Source organism: Pipistrellus kuhlii, unplaced genomic scaffold (assembly GCF_014108245.1).
Source record: "Pipistrellus kuhlii isolate mPipKuh1 unplaced genomic scaffold, mPipKuh1.p scaffold_m20_p_30, whole genome shotgun sequence".
NCBI classification, from domain to species: Eukaryota; Metazoa; Chordata; class Mammalia; order Chiroptera; family Vespertilionidae; genus Pipistrellus; species Pipistrellus kuhlii.
In genome coordinates, this window is record NW_023425530.1 from 5,201,454 (window position 1) to 5,215,177 (window position 13,724).

Genomic DNA, 13,724 nt, shown 5'->3' on the forward strand with positions numbered 1-13,724 from the left:
AGTGAGAAGCTGCCTGCCATGCCAGTTCAGTGAGAGGCGGGAGATGGGGAGGTGTGGCCCAGACCGTCTGTCTGTCACTGGGACAGTGAGCACCATGCAGGCTTTTTATTTTCACTTGGAATTGACCTGAAGCTCAATGCTGTGCTCCTGCTACTTGACTCTCCCCAGGTCCTATGGCGAATGCTGCTGCCCCCACAAGCACACCTCAGAAGCTGATACCCCCTCAGCCTACAGGCCGTCCCTCACCGGCACCCCCTGCCGTCCCGCCCGCTGCCTCTCCTGTGATGCCGCCCCAGACGCAGTCGCCAGGGCAGCCAGCCCAGCCTGCCCCCATGGTACCGCTACATCAGAAGCAGAGCCGTATCACCCCCATCCAGAAACCCCGGGGCCTGGACCCTGTGGAGATTCTGCAGGAGCGGGAGTACAGGTGAGGGCACTGCTGCCGCTTCAGGTCACCCCCAGCCACGTCATCCCTGACACACGTTGATGTGGTTTCCAGTTCCAAAGGCCAATAAGATATGCAACCAGAAATCAACCTACGCCTTTCTCTCGAGGTTCCCAGCTCCCCAATTGGCATGTATCCTTCCGAAAAATTGTGTGCATATGCAAGCAGATAGGCATAGGTAGCCATATTGTCCTCAAGGGGTTCATGAAGTATGCATTGTTCCTTCCAAAATGACATAGTGTAGACATAGTCCCCTGTTTGTCCAAAAGGAGCTTTTATTTTTTCATGTTGTTCAGTGAAGATAACATGTTTATTCAGCCAGTCCCCTGGCTGAGTGCACATTAAGTTATTTCTAATCCGGCGTTAAGACAATGTCTTAGTAAATGCACTTCTGTATTTGTTATTAAGTTCACACGTGTACACATGAGTCAGAATAAGTCCCTGGAAGTGGCATTAATGGGTACAGGGACCGTGCACAGGAATTTTGTAGATTCTGCAAAGGTGCCCTCCACCGAGATCATACAGATATATGTTGGAGTAAAAGTATGTGTTCGTCCTCACCAAAATAGTGTATCCAACTTTTGGTTCATCACACTAAAAAAGAAACCCTGAGAGCTCTGCAGTGGATCCTTCTTACTAGTTGCTGGCCCCTTTGCCAAGGCCTCCTGGGCACCATGTGGGATGTCTGGCACACCGTAGGTCTGTGATATTTCATCCCACACTTCTAGGGGCACCTGAGATTCACTCCTTGAGCATCTTGCACTGCCCATTTCCTCATTGCATTCATAACTTGTTCAGGGCAGGCGTACCTTGGTGAGCGTAAGCTCCACGAGGGAGAGGCTGTGCCTTGTTCACTGTGTATTCCCAGAGGCATCAGTAATTCTTTGCCTAATGACCATTTCTAAAGTACGTCTCAGCTGTGACATGCCTTGGAGCCATGTGCCTCCCCTGTAGCTTGAAAATGACCTATCCAGATATTTTCATGTTTCCCTGTCTTTCCCTCCTGTCTCTGTTCCCATATACCCGCTATTCAGCAGCTCATTGGGCCACAGACACTGCAGCCCCTTTCTCATCCCCCTTTGCATAGGTAGTGCATGACCCCTTGGTGAACCAATTTGTCTCAGCTCCCCTCCCCAGACATGGTTCTCCCCTGTACTGTTAACTGCCACCTGGTCTACTCCTGCCTGGGGCCTCCCTTCTCTCACACTTGCCTGTTTCCCACACAGCAGTTGGAAGTCTCTTTTTACAATTTATTTACACTAGATTCTATTCCCCAGGTTAAAACCTGCCATTCTGTTCAGTAAACTCCCTTCTGTTCAGTCCCTGTTTCATGCTCTGTCCCCACCTATCCTATTTTCCTTGTTCCAATTTGTTTATTCAACAAGTTAGGCTTATTTCTGCCTAGGGCCTTTGCTTGGTGGTACATGACTCCTTGTGCTCACTTAGACCTCATTACTAAGGCCACCTCCTCATAGAGGTCCTGCCTACTCCCTCACCTCTAGCCTCCTTAAAGTAATGTTTGAATATTTTTTCCATTGTTTCTTAGAGAATGTGGAGGAGGGAGGGAGGAAAGAGAGAGAAAGAGAGAGATATGGATAAACAGAAACCTCAATGTGAGTGAGACACATCAATTGGTTGCCTTCCTCACAAGCCAAAACTGGGGCCAGGGACTGAACCTGCAATCCAGGTATGTGCTCTTGACCGGGAATTAAACCCACTATCCTTTGGTGCGGGCCTGCATTCTCACCACTGAGCACCATTGGCCAGGGCCATGGATGTTTAATTCTTCAATTCCTTTATGGCCCATATTTCTGATAAGGCTTCCAGGCTAAGTAGATTCCCAGGGCTAGGAGGGAGAGCCTGGCCTGCCTGACTCCAGAGGCTGGCACCCTGCTGAAATGCCTTAAGTCGGCTGTGACCTGTCCGGTTTCCTGTTTGCTGTAGCTCTGAGTCCTCTGGCTGCCTTCCTCTGTGTTTTGTGGCTGGTATCCTTTTCTGAGCCATCTGCCTCCCCCAGAGGATGGATTCTTCTGAGGCTCCTGCTTTAAAGAAAGGGCGTAGGTGGGCTCCTTGAAAGCAGTCCTCTCATTGCCTGTCCTTTTTTCTGTCTTTGCACCCAGGCTTCAGGCTCGCATCGCTCACCGAATTCAGGAACTTGAAAACCTACCCGGGTCACTGGCCGGGGATTTGCGAACCAAAGCAACTATCGAGCTCAAGGCCCTCAGGCTGCTGAACTTCCAGAGGCAGGTAGGTGCAGGCACAGGCCTTTTCTGCCAACGCTGATGCTTAGATTCAAGTAATTACTTGCTGAGCAATTATTAAATAAATGTCCCTTGACCATTGAAAGCAGCAATGTCCACCCACACTTAGCTCATTGTACCCTCTTTTCTCTTCATGAGGTGGCACATGGGGTATTTTTGGGGGTGAGTAAGCATGTTTCCTAAGACAGTGAAACAGGAAACTTAAATGGATTTATATCTGAGGGGGCTGTACTTTTGAATGAGCCATAAGAAATATTTTGTGTGTGCTTGAGGGAAGGCAGAGCTATAGACCTGCTGGGTGTCCAGAAGCAGCTGTCTCCTGATCTGTATTTGCCTCCCCAGCCCTTGGGCATTCATCAGATGCCCTCCACAGGCACACACATGTGTGCTTATGGGATTCTGCAAGGACCCTTCTGGAGGCAGCTGTGTTCTACCTAGCTTGCACTGTGTAATTGTGCATTTGGTGTGGACATGACCAACGTGTGCCTATGTTTCTCCTCTTCCTGAAGCTGCGGCAGGAAGTGGTGGTGTGCATGAGGAGGGACACGGCCCTTGAGACAGCCCTCAATGCCAAGGCCTACAAGCGAAGCAAGCGGCAGTCCCTGCGTGAGGCCCGCATCACGGAGAAGCTGGAGAAGCAGCAGAAGATTGAGCAGGAGCGCAAGCGCCGGCAGAAGCACCAGGTGCGCCCCCCGCTGCTGCATAGCTTGTCCTGCTGGCCTTCCAGTGTACCTGGGTCCTCACAGCTCCCTCATTGTTGAGTCTTGTTTTGTTTTGTGTAAACATGCTGTTTCTCTTTTCTGTTTGTGATAACACTAGTTAAGGCACCAAGAATACATTCTTGAACAAAATTGAGTGGTAGGGAGAAATTGAGTGGGCTACAATCAAGGATGTAAAATATTGGGAGGAGATAGGATATAAAGAAACATGAAGCAGTATTGGGGTCGCTGTTGACACAGAATGGTTGGTTAAGTTTTTTTCTGAGGAGGTGAGATCTGAGGGAAGGAAGCCCTAGGCTATGTGGGCAAGAGCTTTCCAGATAGACAGGGAGGTGCGAACGCCCTGGGGCTGATACATGCTGTGTGTTCTATAAAAAGCAGGGATCTCTGTGCTACCAGAGTGGAGCAAGGGGGAGAGTAGGAGGAGGTGAGGACAGAACGTGCTGGGCCTTGTGAGGCAAGGAGCAAGTTGCACTATTGCTCTGAGTGAGGTGGAAGCTATGGAGTCTCTTAGAGGAGGGATTGATCTAGGTTAGGTTTGTTGTTCACTCATTATATTTTCTAAAGTTTCTCCAGTCAATGTCTATTACTGGTGCAGTTCAAAATAATAGAAAAAGTCAACATTCAGTGTGTATATGTCTTTCCAGCCTTATTCTGTATACATAAGGTAATCAAACACTGAGATAGGCATTCTTCTTTTTTTTTAATCCTCATCTGAGGATATGTTTTTATTGATTTGAGAGAGAGAGAGAGAGAGAGAGAGAAAGGGAGAGAGAGAGAAAAAAAAAACATTGACGTGAGATAACATCAATCGGTTGCCTTCTATATGTGCCCTGACTGGGAATTGAACCCACAACTTTTTGGTGTACAGGATGATGCTCCATCCAATCTGGCCAGGACTGTAATAAACATTTTTTTTCTTGAAATTTTTTTGGACAATCTCTACTACTTCCTTAAAATAAAATTCCTAGCAATGGAATAACTTGGTTGGAGGGCGTGAGCATTTTGAATCAGTTAATGTTCTTGTCAGCTTGTCTTAGCAAGGTTGATTGTCTGTCTGTTGTATACAAAGAAGGGCCCTTCCAACCACCCTCCAGCATTGAGTTTTATCCTTAAATAGAGAACATGGAATCTCGTAATCTTGTAGGCAAACAATGTTATAGTATTGTCTGATTATGTCCTCTTGGTTTTAAACAAGCTGTCTTTAAAGTTTTATCACAAGGAATGTTACAGTAGTCAGTCTTGACTTGTGTGTCCTTGTAGGAATACCTCAACAGCATTCTTCAGCATGCCAAGGATTTCAAAGAATATCACCGATCTGTCACAGGCAAAATTCAAAAACTTACAAAGGCAGTGGCCACGTACCATGCCAACACAGAGCGGGAACAGAAGAAGGAAAATGAAAGAATCGAGAAGGAGAGAATGCGGAGGCTCATGGTAAAATTCTGCATTTGTAACTTTATCCCTTTGTTTGTGTACTGGGTGGTGCAGGGACCAGGAATCCATCACCCTGTATTTCACTGAGGCATTTTGCTTTTCATAGTTAGAAGTGGAAGGATTTGGGTTTGAGAATCTGAAAGAACTGGCCTCAGACCTTTGTCGGGTCACACCAGCCATTAGAGTGCCTGCATGACCTTAGCCAGTTAGCTGGCTGCTTTATGTCCACCAGAAAATGAAGGTGCAGCCCCTCCTGGCTGTGAGTCATCAGTAGTGTGATCTGGTCCCCCATCCCCACCCTGTGTTTCTGACCATTTATTCCTGGGTGATTTTCTAATTGGGTAGGTATTGATAGGCATTACTGTCTGGACAGAGGCCACAGAAGTAAAGAGAAGGACACAACCCTGTCCTCAAGGGGCTTGTGCTTACCCAAGGGTGATAATTGCCCAAGGGAAACAGCTTTGAGTGGTGGAAAGTGCACTAAAGAGAATGAACACATGGGATTGACAGGATGGTACTGAAAGGGTGAGCAGAAACCTGGAGGAAGTGCCTCCTAGGGATTGAGGAACCAAGGTCAAGAGCCCAAGGTAAGGAAAAGCCAGTTGCAAGGCACAGCAAGTGACCCCAACAATGGAATGGTGCAATAGAGGAGTGAAGTCAGAGTTGCAAGGGCAGGTCATTTGGGGCCTTGCAGGCCATAGGGAGGGCTTTGGATTTCATTCTGAACATGATGGGGAGTCATGAAGGCTATAAGCTGGGTAGTGATGTGATCTGATATATTCTTAGAAAGCCTCAAGGGAGAGAGATTGCTTAGACCAAGGAGAGAAAAGGGCTTCGATTTGGAGTATGTTTGTGAACAGATGGCACAGAACTTGATATTGGCCTTTACAAATAACTCTGGGTAGGATTATGTCTGTGCAGCCAGGTCCTTACCTAGCTCTGGGTAAGAGTTGAGGAAATACTAAAGGGAGAGACAATAGTTATATGTGAAAGGCCTACATACAGCACAATGTTCCATAATGTGGGCCTGATTGTTTGTTAACAATAATTCCCAGTGGACTTCTCGACTGTGATTTGCCTGTCTTGGTGGCTAATGGACAAGCATGTCTTGCAGGCAAATGCCATAACTGCATGCTTTTGCAGGCAGAAGATGAGGAAGGGTACCGGAAACTCATTGACCAGAAGAAGGACAAGCGCTTGGCCTACCTCTTGCAACAGACAGACGAGTACGTGGCTAACCTCACGGAGCTGGTGCGGCAGCACAAGGCAGCCCAGGTGGCCAAGGAGAAAAAGAAGAAGAAGAAAAAGAAGGTATGCTGGGACTGGAGCGGCATTCTTGGCCTGTGCTGCCTAAGTATCCCTGTGAGGGAGTGACTGTATCTCTCTTCATTTCCAGAAGGCAGAAAATGCAGAAGGACAGACACCTGCAATAGGACCTGATGGCGAGGTGAGGAACCAGGTTTTTGGTGTATATTTTTTGTGGAAATGTCAACCCAGCCCTGGACCTTGGGTCTATTTCATTCTTTTCTTTCTTTTTCTTTCTTTAAATTGATCTCAGAAGGAGGAATGGTGGGATGAAAACACACACACACACACACGAAGGAAGGAAGGAAGGCAAGGAAGGAAGAAAGGCAGGCAAGGAAGGAAGGAAGGGAGGGAGAGAAGGAAGGAAGGAAAGAAGGAAGGGAAGAAAGGAAGGAAGGAAAGAAGGAAGGGAAGGGAAGGAAGAAAGGAAGAGAAGGGAAGGAAGGAAGGAAGGGAGGAAGGAAGAAAGGAAGGGAAGGAAGGAAAGAAGGAAGGGAGGAAGGAAGAAAGGAAGGGAAGGAAGGAAAGAAGGAAGGAAGGAAGGGAAGGAAGGGAGGGAGGAAGGAAGGAAGGGAAGGAAGGGAGGAAGAGAGGAAGGAAGGAAGGAAGGAACATTGCTAGAAACATTGATTGGTTGCCTTCCTCATGCATCCGAGCAGGGATTGAACACACAACCTGGGTATGTGCCCTGACTGGAATCAAATCCACTGTCTTCTGGTGTATAAGACAACATCCCAACCAACTTTTTTTTTTTCTTTTTAAACTGTAAAAGCTGAATATGATGATGGTAAAAATCTAAATCTGTCCCCTGCCACCATCCCACCTCTTCCTTGATTGCACTGCCCAGAGAAAACATTAACTATTAGGTGTTTTCTCCCAGACCTTTTCTATGCATGTGCCACATTATTTACTTTTCAGGTTTTTTTCATGTAATTTTAGACTCCTGTGAGGTGTAAGAACAATACAGAAAAGTTATGTGCACTCTTCACTCAAACTCCCTGTTTTCACTATCATCATTTTTTCCTAAACCATTTGAGCATCAGATGCAGACATCATGGCCCTTTTCCTCCACATGCGTCAGTGTGTATTTCTTAAAAACAAGATAATATGTTTCCATAATTGTGCAGTGATCAAAAACTCTCCCCAGGAACATGGGGAGAATACTATGATATAATTGATAACCATTATGACGGTTTCTCCAGTTGTCCCTCTATTGTCCTTCACAGCAACAGAAAACCCCAGTTCACATGTCACACTCAATGGTAGTCCCTTTCGTCATTGATCTTGAACAGCTTCTTCCTTTTTCTTTGCCTTTTATGACCTTGGTATTTTTTTAAAAATATATATTTTATTGATTTTTTTTACAGAGAGGAAGAGAGAGGGATAGAGAGTTAGAAACATTGATGAGAGAGAAACATCTATCAGCTGCCTCCTGCACACCCCCTACTGGGGATGTGCCCGCAACCAAGGTACATGCCCTTGACCAGAATCGAACCTGGGGCCCTTCAGTTCACAGGCCGATGCTCTATCCACTGAGCCAAACCGGTTTCGGCTGACCTTAGTATTTTTGAAGAAGAATATAGGACAGGTATTTCCTACAGTGGCTTTGGGTTTGACTGATGTTTCCTTGTGATTAAAGTCAAGTTATATGTATTGGCAGGAAGACACTAAAGTGACGCTGTATCCTTCTTGGGGCATCACATTGGGAATGTGTGCATAGATTTGTTCTGCCCCTGGTGCTGTGACCTTGATCCTTGATCTCTTGGTGTTGACCAAGGAACCCCACTGTAAAGTTACTGTCTTTCCTTTTGTAATTAAGCACCATGTGGGAGGTACTGGACACTACATATATTGTAACTCCAAATACTTCTAACTCACTGGTTTCACATCCATTGATTATCTTTGCCTGCTTCTATTTTTTAGTTGACTTTCTGTAGGAAGGAAAGGCTTTCTCTTATTTGTTATTTGGCCCATAGGCCATAATTTGCAACCCCCTGGTACGAACTCATGGATTCTTATTTAATTTAATCCTTCATAGTCAGTATTTATTTTTTTATTTTTTGATTTGAGAGAGGAAGGGAGAGAGAGAAACATCAGTTTGTTGTTCCACTTATTTATGCATTCATTGGTTGATTCTTTTTTAAAAAATATATTTTTTTATTGATTTCACAGAAGAAGGGAGAGGGAGAGAGAAATATCAATGATGAGAGAGAATCATTGATCGGTTGCCTCCTGCACGCCCCCTACTGGTAATGGAACCACGACCTCCTGTTCCACAGGTCAATGCTCAGCCACTGACCCACCCCAGCTGGTCTGGTTGATTCCTTTTTAAAATATATTATATATTTTGTTTTGTTTTTTAAATGTATTTTATTGATTTTTTTACAGAGAGGAAGAAAGAGGGATAGAGAGTTAGAAACATCAATGAGAGAGAATCATTGATCAACTGCCTCTTGCACACCCCCTAGTGGGGATGTGCCCAAAACCAAGGTACATGCCCTTGACCGGAATCGAACCTGGGACCTTCCAGTCTGCAGGCTGACGCTCTATCCACTGAGCCAAACCGGTTTTGGCTAAAAAATATATATATTTTGTATTGGTTTCCGAGAGGAAGGGAGAAGGAGAGAGAGAAAGAGAGAGAGTGAAACATCAATGATGAGAGAATAATTGATCAGCTGCCTCCAACACTGGGGACTGAATCCGCAACCGAGGCATGTGGCCTGACTGGGAATTGAACCATGACTCCTGGTTTATAGGCCAATGCTCAACCACTGATCCATGCGGGTCGGATGGTGGTTAATTCTTATATGTGCCCTGACTGGAGTGTGACCTTGGCCTATCAGAACGACACTAACCACCTGAGCTACCTGGCCAGGGCAGTATTTATTTTCATGCTCAAATTGTTACAGTTGGGCCAGTAGGAGCTCCTTCAAATTGGTTTCTGTGTCCTTTTGATGTGTCCCTATCATCTTTTGGGGGCTTCCTGACTTCTTTGTATACCATTTTGGTGTAACCTTACCTTCTGATTTCCCTGCCAGACCCCTGGAGTCAGCCATTTCTCTAAGGAGCCCTGATTCCTTTTCTCAAAGAAGAATATTTTAAATTCAAAATCTAGGAGTGCTGATTGCTTCTGGTGTCATTGCTTCTAGGCCCTCTCAGCAGACAGATGTAGGAAATAGGTGTATGTGTGTGTATACATGTGCATTGCTATTTTTATATACTAATATTAACAAATCTTGATTTCACACTGACACCACCAGTTCTAATCCAATACCATGGGGTTATTTCTGTCCTTTCCTTTTCCACATTGAAACAGAAAAATCTGGCTGCCATTAACCATGATATGCTTTCCTGTTTGCTCAATCCTAGGATATACAGGATGTACATTCAGAATTCCTAATGTGCTCCTCCCCATCCCCCTAATAAAAGGAGCCCCTAGAGTATTTGAGATTTTGCTCCCTGGCATGTGTTAATCAGTTTGGCTAAATTAAACTCCAATAAAAATTTAAAAAAAAACCACAAAAAACAAATACAAGGAGCCTCCTAGCTAGAGGTCAGTGTGTTTGGAGTTCTTTTTTAAATTTTATTATTTTTTTATTTTTTTATTATTAAATTATTATCTGTGTACATATTTTAGTGTTTGGAGTTCTTCATTCCGACAGTCTGTTCTCTAAATATTGTGCACAGAAGCTTCTTGGATTGTCTCTCCCCTCATGCCCCTGTAGTTTCCCCCACCTTTGTTGGCTTTATTTATTTACTCATTGTTGATTTATTTAGTGTGTGAAACACCAGCTTGTTCCAAAAGTCAGAACCGTACAAAGTGGCCCATTCAGAGAGGGGTTGTTGTGCCTACACACCCATCTTTCTACAACATCCCACGTCCTGAAAGCAGCTATTTTGTGTAATACACTAATTTGGGAGAAAGATATATAAAAGTGGGATGTGTAAATAAGAAGTGTTTTTGGTACCTCCTCGGCTCCTTGTCCCACTTCTCAAAGGGAAACCATGAGTAATGTAGTGTTTGCTCCTGGCCTTTTCTATGCCTGAGCCACTGGGCAGCTTTTCTTTTTCTCATATAGCATTGTATCTCAGACAGCGCCCCATGTTAGCTCATGGACACTTACCATATTCTTTCTACTTTTAAAAATTTAATTTAATTTTATTATTGATAGTATTACAGATGTCTCCCATTTTCTTCCTTTTTCCCCCAATTCCCACGCCAAGTTTTCCCCATGCTATTGTCTGTATCCATGGGTTACGCATATATGGTTTTTGATTAATCTCTTTCTGTCCCCTCCCACTCCATCCTCCATCCCCCTACTAAGATCCATTATTCTGTTCCATGTATACATACCTCAAGACCTATTTTGTTCATCAGTTTATTTTTTTCATTAGACATATAAGTGAAATCATGTGACATTTTTCTTTCTCTGGCTTATTTGGCTTAACATAATAGTTTCCAGGTTCATCCTTCTTTCTTACAGCTGCACAGTATTCCATTGTATAAATGTACCATCACTTGTTTATCCACTCACCTACTGGTGGGCACTTGGGCTATTTCCAGATCTTAGCTATTACATATAACTGCTATGAACATAGGGGTGCATATATTCTTTCTGATTGGTGTTTTGGGGTTCTTAGGATATAGTCCCATAAGTAGGGTTGTTGGGTCAAATGGCAGATCAATTTTTAATTTAGCCTATTCTTTCCAACCTCTCTAAAATGTATCACTTCCTTCCTCTAGAAAAAATTTAAATGCTAACATGAAAAGTAGAAGCCTAGGTATGCATACTGATTCCTGGTGACATCTTCTCTATTCTTCTTGAAATCATTATGCTTGTATCCTTTTTACTTTATTTTGGGACTATTTGGGTCAATTTAGACATTAGCTAGACATTTCCTACTTAGTCAAATATCTTATGCCACTTTCCATATCACATCATTAGTTCTATTTTTATTTTATTGTGTTGACATGTTAGAATCTGTTTCATCATTCAGACTGTTAGCTCTTTAGGTTGCTTCCCATTTGTAGCTGTTACAGAGATCCTGCACTGAGCAACTCTTTTGCCTCCTCTTCTATTGGTGACTATTTCCATTGCCTTTTTTCCTTTGCATGCATTGTTGTAGTGAGCCTCCTTTTGTATCACCTTTTGATACTGTCTTAGTCAGCTTGGGCTGCAACAAAACACCATAGCACCATAGCCTGGGTGGCTTAAATAACAAACATTTATGTTCTCACAGTTATGGAGACTGGAAACCCAAGATCAGGGTGCAGCAAGTTGGTCCGTGGTAAGGGCTCTCTTCCTGACCTGTTTTGTAACAGAAGCATCATTCAGTGGTGGCTGTGAATTGTCCTTATTCTCAGCCAGTGGTTCTTAGCACTGGCTGTACATCTGAATCACCTGGGAAACTTTTCTTTCTTTTTATTCTTTTTATTTATTTATTTTTTTTTTATTATCTAAAATTTTACATATGTCTCCTGTTTCCCATCCACCCTCCCCCAGCCATTCCCACCTTGGGCAAGCCCCAGTGTCTGTGTCATCTGAGAAACTTCTATAAAACCCTAGAGCAGTTGAATCAGATTTTTTTTTTTTTTTTTTTTTTTGGGTGGGCAGGTGCAGGCATTACCACTATTAAATGCTCCATGGAACATTCAGGGGTGAAAGTCATTGATTGAGGGTTTGTGCCTCCCGAGTTGGGTGTCACCCCTCCCCCACCATGGTGGGCCACTTTGAGGGTGAGGTTGTATTATGCACAGAAACTAATCTCTCTCTACTGTATGGATGGTGTTGGTAGTGCAGAACTTTGGAGGGAGGGAGGAATATAAGTTCCTGGAAGATGCTGCTAATAAACAAAATTTAACTGAGTGCATTTGAAGATCTAATTGGTTTTATCCGATGACTTATGAATTGGGTAGGTAGCATCTCATCTAGCAAACAGCTGTTGTTATACAAGATGGAAGGTAACGAGGATGGATCAAGAAAGTCAGCAAAAGAAAAATGAAAATTTAATGGAATAAAGTAAGAGTTCAGGTGATGACAGCTTCTCATTGGTTTAGCTGGCTTTCAATTGGCTAGGCTTGTTGCAGTATAAGAGATAAGCCTTTCTCCTGCTGTGGTAGTACAGTAGATGCATTTTCCGTTTGGGTGTACAACGTAGGTCTCTTCCTGTTGGGATGTGTAATTGACTTCCTGTTTGAGGTAATTGACTTTGAGTGGTAGGTAGGGTAGGAGAGCTTCTCTACAGGCCTTCATGATGCCAGTTTTAGCTTAGTTTAATCGTGTCCAATTTAGTTGACCCAATTTTTTGTTTATTAATTTTCACAAGGCAAACAAAGGTTTAAAATAAGAACTTCATCCTTATTCTGAAGTCTTCAGGAAATTTGAAGGGGGAATTGTTCATCCAATGTTGATATCTCAGAAGGAGAAATCAAGGAATTTCATATGTGTTGCTAAGAGGAAGTTAGTTGTTTTATTTTTCAAATATTCCAATTAGCTATTTAACAACAACAACAAAAATGAGGACCCTTGATGAAGTAACAAATATATTACAAGTAGAAAAAATGTCAAGGGCCAGAAGAATGTGAATAGTACAGTCATTTGTGTAAAAATGGGAGAAACCAGTTCTAATTTCTTATTTATGGAATTGATCGGTAAGGATGCATGAAAAACTGATACTGGTGGGCATCTATGAAAAGAGAAACTGCCAGGCTGAGGGGCAGGGGATGGGGAGAATCCACACTCTACATTCTTGAATTTTAAACTATGTGACTCTATTACCTATTTGAAAATAAAAACATGTATGTCAGTTATCTCAAAGAAACTGCTGTTATCAACGGATTATATTTTTTCTTGAATTATTGATATGTAGGAAACCCACTGGCCATTAGTTGTGTGCCATGTTTTGGTTGTAGAGTTGTTAGGGCACTTCCCAGTTGGCTATGGTTAGTGAACATCTGAGGCATGGTCACCACAGAACCTAAAGTCATACATGTGAATCTTTTTCAGCCTCTGGACGAGACCAGCCAAATGAGTGACCTTCCTGTGAAAGTGATCCATGTGGAGAGTGGGAAGATCCTCACAGGCACGGATGCCCCCAAAGCAGGGCAGCTGGAGGCCTGGCTTGAGATGAACCCAGGGTGAGTTGGGCCTTGAATTCCAGATGTAGCCAGGATCCTGAGTCAGCTGGCTGGCAGCTGGTGGTGATTTTGCTTGATTTGGAAACAAGCCAATTTGCTAAGGTAAATGAATTATGCTGGTTTGGGGGAGATTTATAATAAAACACTAATATTTTTTCTAGGTATGAAGTAGCTCCAAGATCTGATAGTGAAGAAAGTGGCTCAGAAGAAGAGGAAGAGGTAAGAGTCCATTTCCTTCTGTCAAGGCCCTTGGTGCTCTATAGCGGTGACCTGCCTCCCTTGTGTATCAGTCACCCCTGCATGCTGTGACTCTCCCACTCTGCTTGGGCATGTGGGACAAGAGATAGGCAGAGGGTAGCCAAGGCCTCAGTCCTGATGAAAAGTTGGTGCTTTAGAGCTGTGCTGTCCAGTAGAGTAGC

The 13,724-nt window shown here is 43.9% G+C and overlaps 1 protein-coding gene across 11 annotated transcripts in view; it reads left to right on the plus strand.

Moving 5' to 3' along the window:
• Positions 1-13,724, plus strand: part of SMARCA4 (SWI/SNF related, matrix associated, actin dependent regulator of chromatin, subfamily a, member 4) — a 92,716-nt gene that overhangs the window by 26,393 nt on the left and 52,599 nt on the right. For all 11 annotated transcript variants that reach the window (XR_004991840.2, XR_004991841.2, XM_036459732.2 and 8 more), the window contains exons 6-13: positions 169-427; positions 2,566-2,692; positions 3,216-3,389; positions 4,689-4,862; positions 6,006-6,173; positions 6,259-6,309; positions 13,175-13,305; positions 13,467-13,524. Coding sequence is in view for 9 of the 11 variants with exons in the window: in XM_036459732.2 (XP_036315625.1) it covers positions 169-427; positions 2,566-2,692; positions 3,216-3,389; positions 4,689-4,862; positions 6,006-6,173; positions 6,259-6,309; positions 13,175-13,305; positions 13,467-13,524 (1,142 nt within the window). In the remaining 2 variants the exon portion in view is untranslated. The remainder of the gene's footprint in view (positions 1-168; positions 428-2,565; positions 2,693-3,215; positions 3,390-4,688; positions 4,863-6,005; positions 6,174-6,258; positions 6,310-13,174; positions 13,306-13,466; positions 13,525-13,724) is intronic.